The following is a 16274-nucleotide window of genomic DNA, read 5'->3' as shown; positions in this document are numbered from 1 at the left end:
ACTCCTGGATGGATCAGATCCTGGATGGATCTACCACTGCTTGTCCAGCTTGGAGCCCATCCTGGAAGTAGAGCATCCAGGCTGGGATGAAGGTCAGGATCCAGGCAGGGCAGGATCCAGGCCCCATCCCAGCTCCCCTTCCGGCTTCCCTGGGAAGCATCCCGAAGGATTTGGAGCTGATCCATAGGGATGGGTGAGACATTTGTGGGGTCACCTCACACTGTGCCCTGCAGGTATCTCCTCCCACCCACTTCATCCCTAAAAAAACGGGGTGGAGCTCCATCAGCCTGGAAGACCCCAAATCCCCCCCTGCCCTGTGCCATCCCAAATCTGTGACAAACGAGCCGCAGATCCCAGTGGTTCCAGTGGATCTGCTTTTCCTGGGGTGGGACCCCCAGGTCCACGAGGTTCCCCTGCCCTGGAGGGGCTCCGGGGGCTCCGACACCCCATTTCCTCCCCACCAGCAGCAGGATGGGGCCACCCCATCGCACCTCGTGATGCCAACCTGGCTTCCTCCTCTCCGCCACAGTCCCGGAACCACCGGAGAGAGAGACCTCGCCGCCCTGAGAGAGGGACCCCCAGGCCCCCCACCCCAATCCTGAAATTCCATGAGGTTGCTCTGCTGAAGGGATGAGGGGGCTGTACCTGCTCGTGGTGGCTCTTTCCACCGTGGCGCCCGGACAAGGTACGTCGCCATCCCCAGCCTGTCTCTTCCTAGCCTTTTATTTGGGAGCTTGGGGTGCTGGGTCCATGGATTTTGGGCTTGGGGACCTGCAACCTTCCCAGGATGGAGGTCCCGGGGCAGATGCTCCTGTGGTGGCTCCACAGCTCCTCCAACCCTCCTGTCCACTGGGAGCGAGGGAAGGGGTTCCCTAAAAGGCAGTCCTAAGGATTGGGGTCTCCCCAGGATGAGGGACCCCTAAAAACACCCTGGGGACCCGAGAAAATGGAATCCTAAGCCCCTAAAAGTGCCCTCAGAGCTGTCCCACCCACTGGCCCTGTGGGATGCTCCGGGACCAAATCCCATCCTGTCCCTCCTGTCACCCCTGGATGATTTTGGGATGCGATCCAGCCTTTCCCACCCCTTCATCCCACCCAGATTTTGGGTGGTTTGGGTTCTGAAATGGCTGCCAGGAGCTACCTTAATGCCTCGGATCGATTGGGGAATGGGCCTCTCACCCCCATTTCCGCTCCTCCTCTCACCTCCACCCCCACAGAGCAGCTCATTCCCATTTTTCTCCCTCATCCCTGCACTTTTCCTTGATCATTTGGACTCCAATCCACACCCCACCAGCTCCCCGGGATCCCCACCCAACCAGCCCCCCTGGAACAGGGAGAGACCCCTTGCTCCTGAGGGCTCTCTCACCCTAGAGAGGCCAAATGGGTAATTTTCCCAGGAATATCCAGAGCTTCCACTCACCGGTGGCTCTGGGATAGGTACAGCGCCTCTGTGTCCGCAGGGATGAGCCGGAAAGCGGGAGGAGACCGGATGCGTGAGGACACCCCAAATTTCAGCTCTTCCACCGGTGAGTTGTGTCCCAACTTTCTCATAATTAAGGAAAAAATTCTCCAAGTGGACCTCACACCTTTCTCTCCACAGCTCCCGCAGAGCCAACAGAATCTCCCAGTATTCCAAGCAGGAATGCCTTGGTGACACCAGGTGAGTGTCGGAGGGCGAGGAACATCCTTAGGAACACCCTTGCTCCCACTTTTTAGTGGGAAGGGGGCATTGGGAACATAACCAGGTCACCATTCCCTGTGTGTCTCCCAGATCCTGGAGCACTCCGCTTGGCCGGTGGCAGGAGCCGGTGCGAGGGCCGCGTGGAGCTGGAAAAACAGGGAATATGGGGGACAGTGTGCGACGATGGATGGGACATTTCCGACGCTGACGTCGTGTGCCGGCAGCTCCGGTGTGGCCACGCTGTGAGCGTCCGTGGGAATTCCGCCTTTGGCCATGGGCACGGCCCCATCCTCCGGGACGAGCTGGGATGCCAAGGGCATGAGAGGCATCTCTGGGAATGTCCGGCCGCTCTGGAGCACGACTGCAGCCACAAGGAAGACGCTGGCGTGGTTTGCTCAGGTGGGTGTGGGAAAATCCCAGCTCCAGCAGGGAGAGGTGTAGGAGACACATCCCTGTGCTTTCCCCCAGAACACCAGGAGTGGCGACTCTCCGGAGGCTGGGATGGCTGTGCTGGCAGGCTGGAGGTGTTTTTCCGTGGCACTTGGAGCACGGTGTGCGACAGCACCTGGTACGGGCCAGAATCGGCGGTGCTGTGCCACAGTCTGGGATGCGGGATACCGCTCCAGAAACTCTCCTTCAGACACACGCTTCCCGGGAAGATGCTGTATGAGTGCGGGAGCCTCCAGACTTCCCTGGCGTTCTGCCGCTGGACCTTCAACAGATCCGCTCCCTGCCACCAATCCCGGGCTGTCGGGGTGGTCTGCAATGGTATGGTATCTTCCTGCTGGGATCTGGGAGGGAATTCCTGCCCCCTGACATCCCTGTAATCTGATTTCTGTCCCCGCTCCCCTCTCCAGGCTCCCAGGGTTTGCTGGATCCAACACCCATGGCTGCAGTGACAACCAGGAATGTCACTGTCCTGCGGGGTGAGTGTCCTGCAATCCCTTCCTTCCCATTACAGGGAGGAAGGATTTAGGTGGGAATGACTTGTGTCCATTCTCTGTCCCAGTGGAGGAAGGGTCTCCAATTGTAGGGACACAATTCCCGTGGGATAGTCTCCTCTTCATCCTGTGCCTGGTGCTGGGAATGCTGCTCCTGCTCTCCGTGCTGGCCTTTTCCGTCGCTCTGCTGAGGCTGAGGAAGAGGAGCGGTAAGGAATTCTGGACCCGGTATGAAATTGGGGCATACATTCCACTTTTTGGGCTCAGCTCAGCTTTGCATTCCCATTGTCCCCGCAGCCCTGGGAATAACCACTCCAGTCCTGGTGACCCATAGCTCCCAGAGCCCTGATGTACCCTCCGGGATTCCTAATGACTACAGGGAGATTCCCACCAGCCTTCCCAAAGGATCAGGTGGGTCTGGCAAGTCACGCCCAGGGGGTGTGAGGACGGGGATTCCAGCTGATGGCAGGTTCCCCATCCCATTCTCACCCCCCACACCTGCCGGGCACAGCCTTTTCCAAGGATTCCACCTCCGATTCTGACTCGGAATACTACGAGTTCAGCAGCAAACCGCCTGTTGCCCTCTCCACCTTCTACAGTGAGTGTCCCATTTCCTCTGGAATTCCCCTCACCCTGCCCTAGGAAACTCTGCCACCCTACCCAGGGTCCCCATCACCATGCTCCAGGATTCCCATCCCCTTTTCCTGGGATCCCTGTCTCCCAGGGTACTCCCACTGCTCTCCCCTTCCCAGACTCGCTGCGCCGGCATCCTAGGGAGCAGCTGCTCCCACCGAGGCCCAGCCAGGACGGGATGGAGCCATTCCCTGAGGATGGTATGGGACAAGGGGGGTCCACCCATGGATGAGGGGGCGGCTCCTCCCTGTTCCTACACTGGATGTCCCTGTTCCCGCAGCATCGGCCAGGATGGGCCTCCCATTCCCTGGGAGGAAGAACAGCTCCTCCAGCTCCTCCTCATCCTCAGCTACGGATCCCTGTTGGAATGGCAACGTCCCCTCCCAGCAAAACTGGGGCACAGGTGGGCCCTGCTGGAGGGATGTGTGGGAGCAGGGATGGGAATGGGAATAGGGATGGAGAAACCCCAGAGGTGGGAACAAGGAAAGCAGAGATCCCAAAGGTGGGAATAAGGGATGAGAACAGCCCTGGGGAGGGGAATAAGGGTGGGGGTACCTCACGGAATGGGAACAGGGATGAAGGTCTCAGTAAGCACCTGTTTCTCCCAGTTTCCCCAGCAGCTCCCAGCATTCCCACCCCAGTGGCCTTCCAGCCCTGGGTACCTCTGTGTCCAGTAGATCCCGATCCCGCCAGCAGCTCCAGCACCTCCTCAGGGGAGTGGTACGAGAATGTTCCAGGCACAGAGCCCTCTGGAGACCCTTCCCAACATCCTGGTGAGGATCTCCCGCTGGCAAGGGGGATAGGGGGACTCTGGGATCCTCTGCTCCCAAATCCTGATGGGCTGTGTCCCTCCAGGCTGGACGGATCCCTCGGGACAGGATCCTGATTTCTCTGAGGGCAGTGACTACGATGACATCCAGGGAGCCTCCTACTGAGCCTTTCCCGCTGCTCCAAGGGGACACCTGGCCGAGGTCACCATTCCACTGCCAGCATCACCTCTGGAATTCTCCAGCCATCCCTCTGTGCTGTCATTAAAAGCTTTTCCCACTGTGTTCCTTGTCCTTCCATGGGAGTGACTTGTCACCATTCCCACAACAGGGCTGGGCCACCGAGCGCTCCTAGTTGCCCACTGGGATATCCAGATATCCCATTCCCAGCCTGCAGGAGCAGGGATGGGGGTGGCAGAGACCCCACCCAGCTCTGGGAGTGGAAATGACACCTCAGGAACTGGGGATATGGAGGGTTTAGTGCCCCACAGTGTCCCTCCCCCTCCAGGAGGTTCCCTGCATCCCACTGGGACACAGTCTCCATCCCAGGGGGATGCTGGAGCCAAACACACGAGGGCCCTGGTGGATTTTTGGGGGGGGGGGGCACAGCACCCACCCCTCACCCCAGAATTGGGACCCCCAGCCCAGAGGACTTCCCTGCACCCCAAAATCCCCTTCCCACGGCCCACCCGAACCCTGAGGAGCGTCTCCAGCCCCGGTTCTCCGTCTCCCCCGAGGGGGAGGACTGGGGTTCATCTGCACCCCCCATGGAAAAAGCGGCCCCCCCACATCCTTCAGGTGTTTACGGAGCGAGAGGCCCCGACAAAGGAGCCGCAACAACAGAGGAAATCCCAAAATAGCAACAAAACCCTGACAAAGGGAGCGGGGCAGGCGAGAGCTGAGAACGGGGCAGGCATGGCAGGGGGGAAAGAGGGGTGCCCCCGGCCCCTGTGCCAGCGGGGGGGAGGGGTTGGGCAGATGGCAGTGAGGACTTTGGGATCACTGGGATCATCCTATGGATGGGCAGCAGCCTCAGAGTATCAGTGACCTAAGGGGGTTTGGTGCCCAGGGGCCCCAAAGCCCTGGGAGGCATCAATTCCCTGGGAACGGTACAATCTAGCCCATGGCCTCACAGGGAATGTGCCACTTCCATCCCCACAGTGGTGCCAACCCTTTTTCCGAGCTGCTCCCACCTGGAAAATGCCCCATTTTTCCCATTTTTCATTGTGATCCCAGCAGGTGCTGACAGCAGACGAACCCATCCCTGCTCGCTCCAAAGACAGCTCCTGCTTTTTAAAAGGCTCCTCACGGCAGGCAATGTGTCAGCACGTCCCAAAATCCTCCCCCGGGAAGGGATTCCAAGCATCCCGAGCTGTCACAGGATGCTGAGCTGACTCCCAGCGTCACCAGCAGCAAGAGGGATGCTCAGTGCAATTCCAAATCCTGTCTGTGGGATTCCAGGGCTTCCACAGACAGCCAAGGCCCCGAGGGAAGGGCTGGATCCCAGGAATCCCATATCCATAGGGGTCACAGCACCCTGGATAACGTGGATCTTTCCTAGAGGCGAAGTATCCCAGGATGTCTGGGGGAAACCACCAATTTCAGGTCGATTTGGGGGAATTTGGGGCTTGGATCCTGTACAAAGATCCCCCTGGCTGAGTCCTGTGGGAGCAGATCTGGGAATTACACCCTTTTTCCAGGGAATATTCAAAGCTGAACGGGGTGGGGGTCAGCTCCAGGTAGGACATCCCAACAGGGCTTCCTCCTGCCACAATCACAGTTTGGGGGGCTCAGTAGGACCCCTGGGATAACTGGGATGGGAACATGCAGGGAGTTCAGGGAGCACCCAGGAAACTCCCAGGGGAGCTGAGATCCTGCTCCAGGGTGGGGGATTGGACTGGAAAGGGAAGGAAAGGGAAGGGAATTTCCATACTCCCATTCGTGCTCTCCAGGCACTCTCCTTCCAGCAGGAACAGCACAGGATCAATGGGAAACAGCCACCTCATTAACATGCATGACCTGGATTTGGAGGAATTAATTAGGGCCCAATCAATTAACGCCTCTGCCTCGCCCTGGACCAGCCCTGCCAGTGCCCCACGTGCCCTTGCCAGGACATGGGGCATCCCTGGAATGCCAGAAACTGGGATGTGCCTGAATAAACCCTTCCCTCGTCCCATTCCCAGGGGGTTTCACAGTGTTTTGGGTGGGCACCAGCTCCTCCTCAGCCCCGAAGGGTCGTGACCCCAAACATTCCCTCAGCACTGGATAAGTCCAACCCTCCCTCTGGAGATGTGGGAATCTCGGGATTTGGGGAGGGGGCTGAGCTGCCCCCCAGGTTTCTCCCCCCCTTTTTGGCGGGACCTGGGGAGGCAGCTGAGCCTTGAGGCGGGCACAGCCGTGACGTCAAGAAACCACAGAGGGAGGAAAAACAGCCGGTTCCTGCTCGGGCCCCCCTCCCTCGCCCGCTCCAGGCTGGGCAGCAGAGCCTCTGGAGCCCCCCGTGTCCCCCCATCCCACCACCAGCACCCAATGGAAGCCCAGCTGCCCACCCTGTGCCTCCTGCTCCTACTGGGAATGTGGGGTGAGTACTGGGGATGCCCCTGGCTCGGGGCATCGCTCACATCCCGTGCTGGGACCTCCTGGTGGGTTTTCCCACCCGGGAATGTTTTGGGAGGGGGTTGTGGTGCCACTCTGGGTGAGGCCCAGCTGGGGGGCCTTGGGATGGGGACGGGATATGAGGGGGACAAAACCCCACTGGCACAACTCTAGGGTGCTCGTCCCACCCCAGCCATGAGCCCAGGGATGCTCCCCATCCTCATTCCAGCCCAGGTCCTGACATTCCTAGCTTTCCCTTGGTCCCCATGGCACCAGCCCCAGCTGCTGCTTCCACCCAGGAGTGCAGCTAATTAAGGGGAATTAGCAGGTCCCTTGGCTTTTTCCAGCCCTAATTAAACCCCAGAGATGGATGGACAGGCAACAAACCCCTTTTCTGCCCCCCAAAATCCCATTTCTCCCACAAAACAACCAAGTGCCGGAGCCTCTGCCCCAAAATGGCGCTGCCCAGGGTGGGGAGCAGGATTGACGCCCCACCCCTGTCTTTCTTCCAGCCATTCCCGACCATGGAGGAGCCACCTGGACACCTGCAGGTGAGACTGGGGGGGATAAACACCTAGGGAACCCCCCTACGGCTCCGGGAGCAAGCTGGATCCGGAGTTGTATCATCCGAATGCGGCATCGTGGGGTCCCGGCTCAGCCCCGCAGCTTTCCCTTCATCTGCCCCCACTCCCATTCCTTGTCCCACTTTGTGAGATATCCCGAAAAAGGGCTTTCCCATCATTCCCAGGATGGTAAACTTACCAGGAAGGGAAGGGAAGCCCCCTAAATTCCAGTGTCTTCCTGCAGGTCCCGGCCTGCGGCTCTTTGGTGGTGGGTGCCGCTGTGCCGGGATCCTGGAGGTGGGCTGGGAAAGCTGCTGGAGACGCGTGTGCCGGGATAACGTGGGGGAGTTCAACCTGGGTGAAACCTGCCGACGGATGGGCTGCGGCCCCCCCAGCTCTGAGCCCTTCCAGCTTGTCATTCCCCATGGGAAGGAGCCGTGCGCACAGCCTGTGAGGTGCAGGAATCCAGAGGGAGCACTGGGGGAATGCCACTGGGAGCCAGGAAACTGCACGGAGCACGTTATTGTCTCCTGCAAAGGTGAGCCTGGACCCCCATCCCACTCACCTCAGTCCCTAGGGATCATCCAGGCTGAGGGGGCTCCTTCTCTTCTCATTCCAGAGCCAGAGAAAACCACTCCCAAGCCTCCACCAGCGCCTCCAGACACCACCCCAGAGCCCACAGGTAAGACCTCGATCCTGAGGGATCCAGCATCCCCACCCATACCATTCCGGGGAATCCAAGGCCCCCATTCCAGGAGATCCATGCAGCAATTAAACTGCAGCTTTAGGGACTTTCTCCTCAGTAATGGAAGGGAATCTCATCCCAATCCATAACGGATCGGGATGTGCTGCTCCTCCCCCCAAATCCCTCTCCAGGACCACCCAGGCTGCGGCTGGTGGACGGGAATTTCAGTTGCTCCGGATTCCTGGAGCTGCACAAGGCGGGGCTGTGGGGGGCTGTGGCCAGGATGCCCCCCAACATCTGGGCACATCTGGGCCCCCGTATCTGCCGGGATCTGCGCTGTGGCACCACCGGGCATGGACACGGGGAGCCAGATCCTGGGATCCACCTGCCCGTGAGGTGGGAAGTGCTGGATCCCTGTAAGAGCCATTCCCTCCTGGAATGCTTCAACAGGACCAGCCCCCGGGGGAAAACTCCTGCCTTCATCACCTGCTCAGGTGAGAGTACACTTGGAGCATCTGGGCCTTTCCAGGGGAGTATCCCAGGGGAATTCCGGGTTCCTGCCCCACGTGCTCCATCCACCCACTCCCGTTCTTCCTCTCTGGGGTGCGAAGGCAAAACAGGAAATCTCAGCTCCTGGCTCTGCCGGAAGAGGATGAGCCGGGGAGGGAGAGAGGCCATGGCAGCATCCCAAATTCCAAACAGGAGTGGGGAACCCAGAGACCCACACCTCTGGGTGCTGCCTGGGAGAGTGTTCCATGCCTCAGGCATCTCCCAGCCACGGGCATCTCCCCATGGATCTGCCCCCTCTCTATGGATCTGACAGACCTGTCCCATTACCCCCAGACCTGCCTTGCTATCCCCAAGCCTATCCCATGATCCCCAAGCTGTCCCGTTATCCCAGATGTGTCCCAGTATCCCCACAGCTGTTCCTGCTCCGTCCCCAGATTCCCAGCTGCGGGTGCTGCGGAGGCTGGGCTCCGGCCCCACTCCGTGCGAGGGGGACATCCAGGTTTTCCAGGGGGGCCAGTGGCGGGTGCTGTGTGACGACAGAGCGCGGCGCTCCCAGCGCGGCCGCCAGCTCTGCCGGGAGCTGCACTGCGGGAATCTCACCTCCAGCGCTGAGATCCAGGAGCCCCCTTCCATGGGAGTCACCTGTGGGATCGACCCCCTGCACCTCTGCCACGGGAACCTTGGGAGCCTCCGGAGCTGCTCCCGGACCAGAGTTGTGTGTAAGGCACTGTGCCGGGTGGGATCTGTGGGGTGCTGGGAGCTGGAATTCCCAGCCCTGTGGAATGGGCAGGGACGGGACACACCTTGCTGGGTGGGATTTGGGCTCCTGGTGGATTTTCATGTCCTTGGGCACAAGGGTCTTGTCCGGTGCCATCTGTCCTCTTCCCAGGCCAGGACTCCAAGCCACTTCCCACTGGCACATCTGCCGGCACCATTGGGAGCATCTGCCTGGCCCTGCTGCTCTTCCTCATCCTCCTCCTTGTCTGTGGCCCCCCTGCCTGCAGGAGGCTCCGGAAGAGAAGTAGGAGATCCTCTGGATCCTCAGCCCACACTTGTCCCATCGTTCCCAGACTTGTCCCACTATCCCCAAGCCTGTGTCATTGTCTCTGAGCCTGTACCACTGTCCACACACCTATCCACTTATTCACAGACTTCTCCCATTGTCCCCAGACCAGTCCCATTATCCCCACGCCTGTCCCATTGTCCCCATGCTTCTCCAACTGTTCCCAGACCTGTCCCAGTATCCCCTAGCCTGTCCCATTATCCCAGACCTCTCCCATTATCCCCAGACCTGTTCCATTATCCCCAAGCCTGTCCCATTATCCCAGACCTCTCCCATTATCCCCAGACCTGTCACATTATCCCTAAGCCTGTCCCATGAGGAATAGGCACAAAGCAGGGTAGCGGGAAGGGGGATTAAGCTCCACAGGGGACACAAAGGAGCAGCCAGAGGATCCTGAGGGGGAATTACAGTGTGGGAGAGGATTATTTGGGATGACATATGGAGCTGGCAGTGGGGAAGCAGCCGGAGGAAGGATCAGTAAGATCCCTGGAGAGATAATTCCTGCTCTCCGCCCACCTCTGCCTTCTAGTCTCCAAGAAAAAGCAGCGCCAATGGATCGGCCCCACGGGCCTCAACCAGACGGGTGAGGAAAGGCCCCCCAGGAGGGCAGGGATTGGGATTTGTGGTTCCTGGGGGTGGGACTGGTGTTCGTGGGGGTGGAATTTGTGCACCTGGGAGTGGATTTTGGGCTCAGGGCGGTGCACTGGGGTTACTGGGGGTGGATTTGGGATTCCTGGCATTGGATACAACTCCCCCGACTTCCCTCAGCCCCCTCCCGGGGGTGAGTCCATTGGCTCAAAACTGCCCTTCCAGCCCCCCCGATCCTGATTCCAATCCCGATCCCCACTCCACCTTGTGTTCCAGTCTCCTTCCACCGCTCCAGCTCAGCCGCTCCGAGGCCTCGGGGACAAGGAACGGACAACGACTACGCTCCAGTCCCGCCCAAGAGCTCCCAGCTCTCTGCTTATCCAGGTAAATTCTGGAAGCAGCTCCTCTTCCATGGCTGAGCCCTCTGGCCATCCCACGAGCCGCATCCATCCCCTCCACAGCACTGGAAGGAGCGCTCCGACATTCCAACCCTCTGGAATACTCCTCTGACAGCGACTACGACCTGCACTCTGCCCGCAGGGTGTGATCCCCAAAGGATTCCCAAAGGAGCTGCTCCCGGCTCAGCTTTAGGGGGATCCCAGCGTTACAGGGAGAAAAAGAGGAGTTCTGGGGGTTCTTAAGGTATTTATACGGATTTAAGAGGCCTTTCCGTGGCTCCAGACCGATGGATAAAGGAAAGGGATGCAAGTCCAAGGAGGGTGGGAATACTGGGAAGGAATCTAAGGTATTTAATATCCAACAGCTGTAATAAAATTGGGATTTTTTTGGTACTAATTACACCTTGTCCTCTTCCTTCCCATATCCCAGAGTGATTCCTTAGAGCACCAGACTCCCGCTCAGGAGGGAAAAGCAGGACAGGAAAACAGGGAAAAGCATTTTTCCCTGGTTTTCTACCCGGAAGAACCCCAAGAAAACGTGTCCCTGAGGAAAGACAAACCCAGGAAAAGCAGGAAAAATGGGTTGGGAGACGGTGCTGGGACAGAAGGAAAGGTTGGAATCCAAAGGGAGCAGGTGTTGGGATGCCAGGAAGGGATAAAGGGATCAACCCACAGGCGGATGCTCCATCATTCCTGAGCGAAATACTGGTTGTGACTCCAGGACGGAATTAATTCATCCAGTTTTATTACTGTAATTAACTCCAGGGATGGAATTGCTTCCATGAAATCCCACAAAGCCCCATCCTAGTCCATTAGTAACTATTCCTTATAAATAACTTCCAGGGATATGGGCGGGACTCGTAGGATAAAGTGCTGAGCAAAGCAAATCCCATTCCCAGTATTTGTCCTTCCCTCTGTCTCCAAGTGTTTCCTGAGAAGGGGGATGTGAGGAGCCTGGAAAACTACACAGGAGGTCGGGAATAGCAGAGGCTGGGTGGGAATCACCCATTCCCAACAATCCTGGAATGGTTCAGTGGGAAGGGATTTTAAGGATTATCCCATTCCAACCACATTCCACTAACCCAGGTGGATTCAAGCTCCGTCCACCTTGTCCTTGCACACCTCTAGGGACGGAGCAACCACAGCTTCCCTGGAAAACCCATTCCAGTGCTTCACCAACCTCACAGGGAGGAACTTCTTCCCAATATCCCATTAAACCCATCCTCTGGCAGTGGGAAGCCATTCCCCTTTATCCCATCATTCCAGGCCATTATATCCAAGTCCTTTTCCAGTTCTTTTGGAGCCCCCTTAGGCTCTGGAAGGTGCTCCAAGGTCTCCCTGCAGCCTTCTCCTCTCTGGCATTCCAGCCCTGAGGGGCTGCTTCTTCCTGCTATATCCAGCTGGGAATCATCTGGCTCTGACTCCTGGCGCTGTGACTCTCATCCTACGGAATTCATGGGATTCCACCTGTTCCTCAATCCCCAGAAAAAGAAGGAAGTAGCAGAGGATGCTCCCGGAAAGCCCTGGATTAGTATCCAGGCCAAGCTGGACGGGAGGGGTTGGGAGGGGGGGGGTATCCAAAGGCTGGGGGAGCCCCAGGATAGGGAGGCTGTGCTGGGATGGGGAAATTCGGGAGAGGGGGCTGGGTGGGATAGGGACACTGCGACCTTCCCACTCCGGAAGGGATGTAGGGAGAGTATCCTGGCCTGGGAGGAGGGGACGGACTGGGACCAGGATACGGTGCTGGCTGTGGAGGGGCCCGGGATGGAGACCAGGAATAGCCTCCGGAGGCGGCTCTGGGAGCCTGAGCCGAGGGATATCCAGGAGTAGGGTAAGGAAAGGGTTGGGAGCCGGGCTGGGAAGAAGCCACGGAGGCCGGAGATGCCGGGAAAGGTGTGGGAGGCAGCGCTCCATGGGCCAGGGGGCCGGGAGGGAGCGCGGGAGCTGGGCTATAGGGAAGGGGGAAGGGCGGAGATCCTGCTGGGAAGGGCTTCGGAGGATCCACGGGAATGTGAGGAGTAGGAGGGAGAGGAGGAGGAGGAGGCTGCGAGTCCTGGCCGGATTCCTGGGATCCCTCCGACTTCCTCACGATCTCCTGCAGCTTTTCCACGCGTACCCGGCGCAGGTGGGACAATCTCCTCATGCTGGAAAACTGCTCCAGGAACGTCTCCAAGGGCACTTCACCCTTTAGGAATTTCTCCGCCATTTTCTGGAAGAGAGGAACAGCCCTGGGGTCATCCCGGGATCCCTCGGCTCCTGTTCCCTCCTCCCACTTTGGGATTCGCGTCTTTCCCGGACTCCACACAAACAAGGGTTGATCTGATTTTTGGGGAGGGGGGAAAACCAGCAAATTCCAAGTATAATGAAGGATTTTTGGGATTGGGCTTAGCCGTGGGTCTTTGAGGATGAAGCACGGAATTCCCGATGGATTGAAGCCTCGACCTCACCTCGGATTCCTCCTCAATCTTCTGGCTTTCCACCTGGAGCAGCTCCAGCAGAGTCTGGGGCTGCAGCGCTGCTGAGGATTTCTCTGGGAAAACCATGGAAAAAAGGGAAAAAAACATGGAAAAATCACTACCACTGGGAAAATCCAGCAGGGATCCCACAGGACCAGCCTTGGGAACCACTCAGGGAAGGAGGAAAACCCAAAAGGATCTCTCCTGGGAAAGAAGCAGGATCTTGGCTTTCTGGGAAGCGCAATCCTTCGTTCCCAAGCTGAGATGGTCCCAGGGCTCACCCAGCTTTTCCTTCTGCTCCCGGCACCTCCCAGCCAGTTCCTGCAGCTCCAGGTATTTCCTGGAGAGGTCGCTCCGTCCCGATTCCAGTGGTGCCTGGAATTTCAGGTTCTGCTCCGCCAGGCTCCGGTTGGAAGCCAAGGCCATTTCCCGCTCCAGTTGCAGCTCCTGCACCTGTGGAATTCGGGAAGTGACGCCAGGAATGGGACGAGGGAACCCTGCAATGACCCCTCCCCCACCAACCTCCTGCGATTCCAGAGCCAAGCGCTCGATTTCCTGGGAATCCTCCTGCAGCTCCCGGAGCTCCTCCACTGTCCGGTTCCGGAGCGTGTCCATCCTCACGGATTCCTGGGACACGGAAAAGGAGCTGAGAAAATCCCCCAGTCCAGCTGTTCGTCCTCACAGGGATCGAAACCCAACTTTGTTAAACCTCCTGGAGCAGATTCCATAAGAAATCAGCAAAGTCAAAGTGACATTCCTGCTGATATCTCCTTCGGGAATGACTTTTTCCCACCTTTTCCCAGACCGTTTGGAAGGAATTTTGTGCATCCCAGAGGGTTTTGTTGAGGAAAAACCCAACCCCAGTCCAGACTGGCAAATTCCAGCTGAATCTCTGCCCCCTTTTCCAGATTCTGCCTCATTCCAGGCTCCAACCCACCCCAGATTCCCGTTCTTCCAAGGAAACCTGGACCTGCTCCCATACCACTGTTTACAAAGGCTTGGAAAAGACCTTATGGATCATCCAGTTCCACCCTCTGACATGAAAAGCAGCGAAATAACCCCAAATCCTAGATTTCCAGCACTATATCCACGATTTATCCCAAATATTCCAGGTTTCCTGATAACATTTAGGAATTATCCCATGCATGCGGCAAAAATTCCAAGAGCTCGGAGGGGATACTGCGGAAATGCCATAAAAAAAGGCGGACACCCCACACACCTGCGCCGCCCCGATGGCTTCCGGCTCTTCTACCTCTTATCCAAGTGGAGCATCCCAAGGGTTTCACGCCGCGAATGTCGCAAGAGCCTCGGGAATGTCGCAATGCACGATCCCGAGAAACCTGTCCGAGGGGAAAAAACTGGGAATTCCGCCCCGCGCCGCAGGTGCGGGGCTTTCCCCGCAAGCGGGAATCACCCGATTCAGGAGGGGTTTTTTGTCTCTTAAGGAATTTTTATGGAGTTTAACCGGGAATGCTGGGAGCGGGAAAACTCAGGAATACGCTCTGAGAAGCGCCCAGCGGCGCTCAGCGGGGTGGAGGCGACGCGCTGAGTGACTACACGGCAGCAGCGAGCAGGAGCAGCCGCGTTAGCGCCGTTATCCCGCCGTTTTATTCCCGGTATTCCCATTCCTGGCCCAGCCCCGGACTCACCCTGGACACTCTGCCTGTCGCTAATTCCGGGTTCCGGCGCTGACCGGAAGTGAGCGGGACCATCACCAGCAGGAGGGGGGACGGACCCCCCTTTCCCCCCCCCCCGGGAGGCCGCGGGTGGTTCCGCCCGGCGCCGCCATGTTTGGGGGGGCGGGATTCGGGAGCAATTTAATGGAATTTTTTCCTAATTAAGCAATGTTTGGATGCCCGGGGGGCTCCCGCCGGGTCATAGCCGCTCTAGGAGTTATATCCTTCGTGGTTTTGGGGTGGAGGAACCCTGAGAGAGGGGGAGAAAGGGGTTTGGAGAAGGAGCATAGGATAATAGGGAATGGGGTTGTATGGACGGCCAGGGATTTAGTGGGATTTTGGGAATAAATCCTGCCCTGTGAGGGGGGGGAAAACACTGCGATGGATTTCCCAGAGAAGCCGTGCCTGCCCCAGCCTTGGAAGTGCCCAAGGCTCAGTCGGAAAAAACACAGAGAGCCCGGCAACATCCCCCAAATCCAGATAACATCCCAAAAATTCCCAGCCCGCTGGAACTAAGAGACCAAAGGGAACCCCTTGGGAACACCTGGATTAGCCCCCTCCTGACATGAAACAGGGCTATGTTTTCCGGAATGTAAATGGAAGCTCCAATCCCATCCCCCAAAACACAAATCCAAGCCCCGCTTTTCCCAAATGAAGTCCCCGTTCCCAATTCCCAGCCCGAGATAAGGAATGGGGAGAGCAGCTCCCTCAGGAGACAGCAGGAGGTTGTTCTCAAAGTGCCCCTGGGGATCCAGGAAAGGCACCTCTGATTTCACAAGTCACCTGAACCTTTGTTGTGGAATAAACGGGAGTCACATGATCCCCAAAAATTCCGGTTGGATCAAGGACAGCTTGTTCCCAACGCGGCTGATAAACAGGTCAAACTCCCAATGTTATGGGAAAGCAAAAGGACTCGACTTTCCAAAGGGAAAGAAACGCTTTCCAGGCTTGTCTGGAGCAGTTTTCCAAACACGTGGAAAAGCTGAAAAACATTTAGTTACCATTTGATAGAAAATTCATGGAGTGGGGAGAGGAAAAATTAGGATTTTCATGGAATAGATGGGAAAATATCCATTTAATTGTTGTCCAGCAATTAAAAAATGGGATAAAGGGGAGGATGTTCCCATTAAATGTTTATTAATGTCCTTAATTTCCATGGTTTTGGAAGGACATTCCCGTTATCTGTTCATTAATATCCTTAATTACCATAAAAATGGTTCCACCTGGGATTCTTTTACATTAAAACGTAAGGATTAAGGATAAATTAAATTGCATTTAGATTTGCAAGGAATAAATGGGTAAACATCCTTTTAAATATGTTATCCAGCAGTAACAATTGGGATAATATTTCCTTTTTAAGGGATGTTCCCATTATTTTCTTATTAATCTCCCTCATTCCCATAAAAGATGGTTACCTGTTTTTTTTTTTTTTTTTTTCCCTTGAATTTTTTGTTAATCCCACCCAAAATCAGGCAGGAAAAGGTTATCTGAGGTCCCTGTCCCTCAGAATTCCATTCCCACAGGGAATGCCAAGATCCTTGATAACTTAATTCAATATTTTTAAGCAAATCCCGGAGATTTGTCTCCTCAGGAGCCTCAGAATTTCCTCCTTTCATCTGACAGCTCCGATAAAACTCCAGGGTGATAAAGGGACAAGAAAAACTGGGAACAGGGCCTGGAAAACAAGTTTCCTTCCTGAATCCATTCCAAGATAAGCC

At 57.0% G+C, this 16274-nt stretch overlaps 3 protein-coding genes across 4 annotated transcripts; 2 read left to right on the top strand and 1 right to left on the bottom strand.

Moving 5' to 3' along the window:
• Positions 1-542: 542 nt before the first annotated feature.
• Positions 543-4208, top strand: CD6 (CD6 molecule). Its single transcript, XM_050336712.1, has 12 exons — positions 543-685; positions 1461-1526; positions 1601-1660; positions 1772-2080; positions 2150-2449; positions 2539-2607; positions 2691-2831; positions 2920-3033; positions 3134-3220; positions 3375-3455; positions 3864-4028; positions 4111-4208. Exons 1-12 carry the CDS (start codon positions 631-633, stop codon positions 4188-4190), a joined length of 1527 nt encoding a protein of 508 aa, XP_050192669.1. The 5' UTR covers positions 543-630; the 3' UTR covers positions 4191-4208.
• Positions 4209-7285: 3077 nt separating this feature from the next.
• On the top strand, positions 7286-10783 carry CD5 (CD5 molecule). 2 transcript variants are annotated; one of them, XM_050336496.1, is made up of 8 exons: positions 7286-7718; positions 7800-7862; positions 8057-8359; positions 8810-9094; positions 9265-9396; positions 9968-10021; positions 10303-10410; positions 10488-10783. In XM_050336496.1, the coding sequence occupies exons 1-8, from the start codon at positions 7367-7369 to the stop codon at positions 10571-10573; spliced, it is 1383 nt and encodes a 460-aa protein (XP_050192453.1). In that variant the 5' UTR covers positions 7286-7366; the 3' UTR covers positions 10574-10783. The 2 variants fall into 2 exon arrangements, with proteins under 2 accessions (XP_050192453.1, XP_050192454.1); XM_050336497.1 differs by lacking the exon at positions 9968-10021.
• A 369-nt stretch (positions 10784-11152) lies between these two features.
• Positions 11153-15178, bottom strand: VPS37C (VPS37C subunit of ESCRT-I). The gene is made up of 6 exons (XM_050336499.1): positions 14530-15178; positions 14100-14220; positions 13403-13507; positions 13162-13333; positions 12872-12954; positions 11153-12633 (listed from the first exon to the last, which is right to left on the bottom strand). Exons 3-6 carry the CDS (start codon positions 13493-13495, stop codon positions 11953-11955), a joined length of 1029 nt encoding a protein of 342 aa, XP_050192456.1. The 5' UTR covers positions 13496-13507; positions 14100-14220; positions 14530-15178; the 3' UTR covers positions 11153-11952.
• Positions 15179-16274: the final 1096 nt, after the last annotated feature.

The sequence above is a fragment of the Myiozetetes cayanensis genome, unplaced genomic scaffold (genome assembly GCF_022539395.1).
Source record: "Myiozetetes cayanensis isolate MyiCay16 unplaced genomic scaffold, myiCay2020 scf6-25, whole genome shotgun sequence".
In the NCBI taxonomy this organism is placed as follows: Eukaryota; Metazoa; Chordata; class Aves; order Passeriformes; family Tyrannidae; genus Myiozetetes; species Myiozetetes cayanensis.
This window is presented reverse-complemented; position numbering and strand designations above follow the sequence as displayed.

What these genes read in the sequence shown, in the direction of transcription:
- VPS37C (XM_050336499.1), bottom strand. Translation starts at nt 13,495, where the DNA reads ATGGACACGCTCCGGAACCGGACAGTGGAGGAGCTCCGGGAGCTGCAG. An exon ending in TGGCTCTGGAATCGCAGGAG is followed by an intron (nt 13,334 to 13,402) that starts GTTGGTGGGGGA and finishes CGAATTCCACAG; the next exon opens with GTGCAGGAGCTGCAACTGGA. An exon ending in AGATTGAGGAGGAATCCGAG is followed by an intron (nt 12,634 to 12,871) that starts GTGAGGTCGAGG and finishes CCTCTCTTCCAG; the next exon opens with AAAATGGCGGAGAAATTCCT.
- CD5 (XM_050336496.1), top strand. Translation starts at nt 7,367, where the DNA reads ATGGTAAACTTACCAGGAAGGGAAGGGAAGCCCCCTAAATTCCAGTGT. An exon ending in CACCACCCCAGAGCCCACAG is followed by an intron (nt 7,863 to 8,056) that starts GTAAGACCTCGA and finishes ATCCCTCTCCAG; the next exon opens with GACCACCCAGGCTGCGGCTG. An exon ending in CACGGGCCTCAACCAGACGG is followed by an intron (nt 10,022 to 10,302) that starts GTGAGGAAAGGC and finishes CTTGTGTTCCAG; the next exon opens with TCTCCTTCCACCGCTCCAGC.
- CD6 (XM_050336712.1), top strand. Translation starts at nt 631, where the DNA reads ATGAGGGGGCTGTACCTGCTCGTGGTGGCTCTTTCCACCGTGGCGCCC. An exon ending in CACCGTGGCGCCCGGACAAG is followed by an intron (nt 686 to 1,460) that starts GTACGTCGCCAT and finishes CTGTGTCCGCAG; the next exon opens with GGATGAGCCGGAAAGCGGGA. An exon ending in GAATGTCACTGTCCTGCGGG is followed by an intron (nt 2,608 to 2,690) that starts GTGAGTGTCCTG and finishes TCTCTGTCCCAG; the next exon opens with TGGAGGAAGGGTCTCCAATT.